The 4,826-nt window shown below is 44.8% G+C and overlaps 1 protein-coding gene across 1 annotated transcript; it reads right to left on the bottom strand.

Annotated features, from left to right (window-relative positions):
- Window positions 1-1,616: 1,616 nt before the first annotated feature.
- On the bottom strand, window positions 1,617-4,552 carry LOC123170196 (uncharacterized). The gene has a single exon (XM_044588028.1). It carries the CDS (start codon window positions 2,554-2,556, stop codon window positions 1,945-1,947), a length of 612 nt encoding a protein of 203 aa, XP_044443963.1. The 5' UTR covers window positions 2,557-4,552; the 3' UTR covers window positions 1,617-1,944.
- Window positions 4,553-4,826: the final 274 nt, after the last annotated feature.

The following is a 4,826-nucleotide window of genomic DNA, read 5'->3' as shown; positions in this document are numbered from 1 at the left end:
GCCCCATAGGACCAGCACAACAGAACAACAACCGCCGCCGTTGATGAGTAGCGTAGATTGGAAGGACCCAACCTGAAAATACATGAATATAGACGAACTACGACCAGATCCGAACAAATCCACCAAGGACAGATCCACCAGACACACACCTCCACACGCCCACCGATGATGGTAGACGCACCATCGGACGGGGGCTAGGCGGGGAGATCCTTATTCCATCTCCAGGGAGCCGCCGCCGTCTCGTCTTCCTGAGCAGGACGCAAACCCTAACAAAATGCGAAGAAATAATTGAAAACAGAGCCCTCCCGCCGGCAAGGGCCGAGATCTACCGCGCCGCCATGGCTCTAAGGCCACTGGAGACGAGGCGGACCGACGGTGGCGCCGACGGGAGGCAAGGAAACCCTAGATTTTTCTTGGGGAGGAGGCAGCCTGCTTGGGTAACTAAGCCTTAGGTGTTACTTCTGTTAGTCTATTCATCTGCTCTAGACTCCAAACGATCTTGCACATCCTCTGGCAGGTTCGAAGAAATCGTGCCAAAACAACGTGATGGCAACACGTGTCGAACATGCATTACGCCGCATGTCACCTCTAAATGTGTCGTGGGATAACCTCTGTAAAGGGTGACCACTAACTAGTGATTATGATGAAACTACAACATTGAAAATCAAAATTGATGTAATGTAAACTTAAGAATACGAGCGAATCATGAAAACTATAAAATCCAAGGTAATTTCAATAAAGTGTTCACATGACTATATGTGCCAAGACAGACCACCCCAAGCTCACAAACCTCCCAAAAAATGGAATGTAACTGGCCCGAAGTTAACGCGGCCTAGCGGAACCAGCCCACACGAAAGCAGGTAGACCTACCTTCACAAAAAGAAGCCTATCCTAAAAAAAAAGCCTTTGCTGTCTGAGAGGGCATCAAAAGCTGGAAAGTTCTGTAAAAGAAAAGGTTAGAAAGTTGGAGAAAATGAAACAGCGCCGGCGCGTCAGCACCGACCACCACCGGCACCCCCCACCAAGCTTATGTCAGGATGCCTCGGCCGCCAGCAGAGCTCCCACCGTGGTATGCATCTAGTTAGCTCTTAGTTCTCTGTAGTGTCTACTGCCATGCCTTGTGACCTAGCTGGCTTGTACTGCCTGTGATGACGAATGATTATATGAGCCAATGCAGAATTATTGAGTCATCAAAATTCGCATCTTACCATGTTATTCCAAATCCTCTCGCTCAGCTTTAAAATTCATGTGCTTTGCATGTAATTTCTCGCTCCCTTAACTTATTTGGTTGGTGTCAGTAATGAAGGTAGTGCGCAGCCACTACATAATGCACTATCATGTGTGTGCTCAAATGATATGGATGCCAGTACTGAGTATCATTAGAAGTACACGAGGATTCCAGAAAGTTTTCAAATAGTTTTGCAACCACCACAGCCTTGCCAACAGAAAATTTGAAGTTGGTATCGCTATCATTGTAATTGTGTTTTTAATGCTGGGTGCAAACAAAAACAAAGCAGGATGTTATCCATTTGCAAGCTTGCCTTGTAGTTTGGACCTGCCATGTAAGCGAAAGATGCTAAAACAAAATCATGAGATTAAGCAGGTGTGAGGCTACGTGGCCACATTAATATACAAGGTACAAACAAGCAGGTAGTTATGGACCAGTGCGGAATATCAGAACATGCAAAGGTTGAATTCACAGTATGAGTTCGATCAAAACTTTTGTTTCCTTTCTGTATGGAGTATCCTGTACATTTCTACATATATATACACACTGGGAAAGATCAGCAATCCTTTAAAAGGTGGAAGCCAATCGCATAGTGCAAGAGTAGCTGATGTTGAAGTGTATCTATGAGCTAAGGATGTTTAGGAGAGTAACTCTGCTCTGGACCAATCTCCAGAACAGAATTCCTGCTCCAGCCTCAAGATCTCCAACACTGCAATCTAGGACCTGCAACTGTTCGTCCTTGCAAACAACCGAGTTCTTCTTCTGGAATGCCTTGGAGACAAGAGACCATTTTGGCACTGCGATTTGTTGGACAAGAGGTGTACTGTTGACTCGAGGAGAGAGGTGGTGATCTCCCTAGCCTCGCTCAACAGCCTGACCATCCTGCAGTCCTCCTTGTCAGATGTAACCTTCTTCGCGGCCTTCTTGAAATGTTTCTTCGCCTTCTTCACCAGGCGGGTGTAAGACTGGATCTTGATTTGAACAGCAGCGTCATCTCCTTTTCTGCTCGCCACTTGCAGATCTTGGATAATGGCCTTCAACTCGGTGAAGTCCTCATACATAGCATTGCAGAGATCTAGTAGCTCAAGGGAGCACTCGGTTTCACCTTCCAGCATCTTCCTTTGCTGTGAAGAGCAAATTTGGTTGCTAGGAAGGCACATGATCTCTTCAATGGTGCTGTAGATGTCTCCAAGCCTCCTCAGACCATCAGAGATTGTCTCGATGGTCATGGAGGGTGAAGAGATGCTTGCCTCTAGGCTGTGCAGCTCCTCTTCGACCTTGGTGTGAGGCCTAGAAGGCAAACTAACTGATCTAAGATGGCAAGCCATATCTGTTACTAAGACTCTTTCCTCTGTGTTGAGTACTTGAGGTTTGAAGATATGAGAATGAGAGAGCGCCTTTCGGTTTGATGTGTTTAGCCTTCTTCTGAGGCCTATTTATACAGAGGAACAATATGATACAACGCCATTTGAATGGTAGACACAAGGAATCATGCCAACTCATCTCCACAGTTTTGTATATCAAGTTTGTGAGATCTGGTTCAACATTTGGAATCTTCGCCCATGTGTAGTTCAAATTCTGTAGTGCAGTAGCTATTCTTCCAATGAGATATCACATTGTCATGTTCTTTTAATTGGTGACAAGAATCAACCGGATGGTTGGCTCTACTGGTGGATCTTGACATAATTGTGTGCTAAAAAATGTTTATTTTAGTTGCATACGTGTTATCTAGGTATTGTGCTGTTTTTAATTTATTATGTAGGTATTATATGCTGCACAACTCATGCTACCTGCGTGGCCAACTTGCAGTGTTGGTGCTGGCTTGCTTTAGCTATGGATAGCAGAATCACTGCACACTGATCCTTTGGCTGTTGTTGTGATAACAAGTGACACATTCCAAATTTTGATCTGAAACAGTATGATGTTATCTTGCATGATCGCCAGCAACGATGAGCATTTCTGAGTAATACTAATTGTATATTCTGAAGATCCGTCTGAGTTACATGCTCCAAAGTTGTTCTTTCTTGAAGACATTGTCCAAGCTATCTTCACAGCAGCATAAACAGTAAACTGATCCTCTAAAAGGTGGGTGCCTATCACAGTGAACCGTAGGCAATGTATCATCCAAGTACAAGCTTAGAGCATTCAGAAAAGAAACTCTGCTCTGGATCGATGACCTCAACAAAGTCTAAGCACTGCCCTCAAGATCAACGAAACTCCAGTTTCAGTAATTGCTCGTTGCATGGAAGTCTTTTCTTGTGGAACTTCTTGGAGACAAGATACCACTTGTTATAACTCGGCATCACAATTTGCTTCAGTAGGAACCGCATGGATGACTGAAGCATTGAAGCAACGACCTCTCTTGCTCCAGCCAACAGTTTGACCACCCTGCAACTCTCCTTGTCCGCTGAAGGAGATTTCTTGTTAATCTTCATCCACTGTTTTGGCCCCATCCTGGTCAGACTGATGAAGGACTGCTTGTCAATGTATCTTGGCCCGAGAGCCAATGTAATTTCATGACTGCTTGTCTTGAGCTTAGAAAAGCTCCCTAGGATGGCATTGCAGATGTCGATCAGTGCAAGAGAGTGCTCGAGCTCGAGCTTCACAGCTTACCTTTGTTGCTCTGGCAAAGGCTAATTTGGGTGCTTATGATCTCCTCGATGCTATTGTACACAAGTACAAACCTCCTGAAGTCATCGAACATTGTTTCAATGGTAGCCGAAGGTGAAGAGATCTTTGCCTTGAGAGAAAAGATGTTTTGCTGGCTAGCCATGGCTGGAATGGGGGATGGTGTGGTGTGCTTTCTATGTATCTGGAAACGGAAGAGAGATTCAGAGAAAAGAAATTTTGCTGCAATGGTGCTTAACCGGTATGGTTTGCCTCTCTATATAAGCACCTTGCAAAGGCTGGCCTTGTAGACAACAGGAATCTCGTCGCTGATGGGGTGCTGCGCCGTTGCCACCCATCTCCGACAAGCTGATTTTTCTTTTGAATTTCTGATCAGTGTAAGTAGTATCGTCAACTATTCGCCTGTGGTTGAGCTTATGGGCACCTTGTCATGTCTCCACTATGGGCAGCAAAATCATCTGCACGAGCGTGCAGTTTGATGTCAGATCCAGATCATGAGATTGGTGGTGGAGGAGCAGTTGACTTCACCATTGGGCTCCAACACAACACGCTGTGTTTGTCTGGTGAGCATCGCTGGTATGTTTCCACTAGTGCTATTAACTTCCACATGTGATCCTTTGCATCCTCAGGGTGCATTGGGTGCTCCTACCTAGGCCTATCACGTTCTCTTGTCCTATGTCATTGGCAGCAAGGAAAGGCGCGGTTGTTTACTCGATTATTTCTTATTCTCGTCATACATGCATGCTCGAATAGTTATTTGATTAGGAATGTTCAAGTAGATTTGCATCGGTGTGTATTGTGTCAAAAAAAAAGTTCTTAAGTAGTTCTCAAATAGTTCTTTGATTGGGAATCCTAACGTGTCTCTTAACATCCAATAAGAAAAGTAGTCTGAGTGAATTAGATTTGCCCTGAAAGAAGAACTTAAACTGAATTCCTGATTGAAACGTTCAGACATCCGTTTTTTGTTCAA

This window comes from Triticum aestivum, chromosome 7D (assembly GCF_018294505.1).
Source record: "Triticum aestivum cultivar Chinese Spring chromosome 7D, IWGSC CS RefSeq v2.1, whole genome shotgun sequence".
Classification (NCBI taxonomy): Eukaryota; Viridiplantae; Streptophyta; class Magnoliopsida; order Poales; family Poaceae; genus Triticum; species Triticum aestivum.
This window is presented reverse-complemented; position numbering and strand designations above follow the sequence as displayed.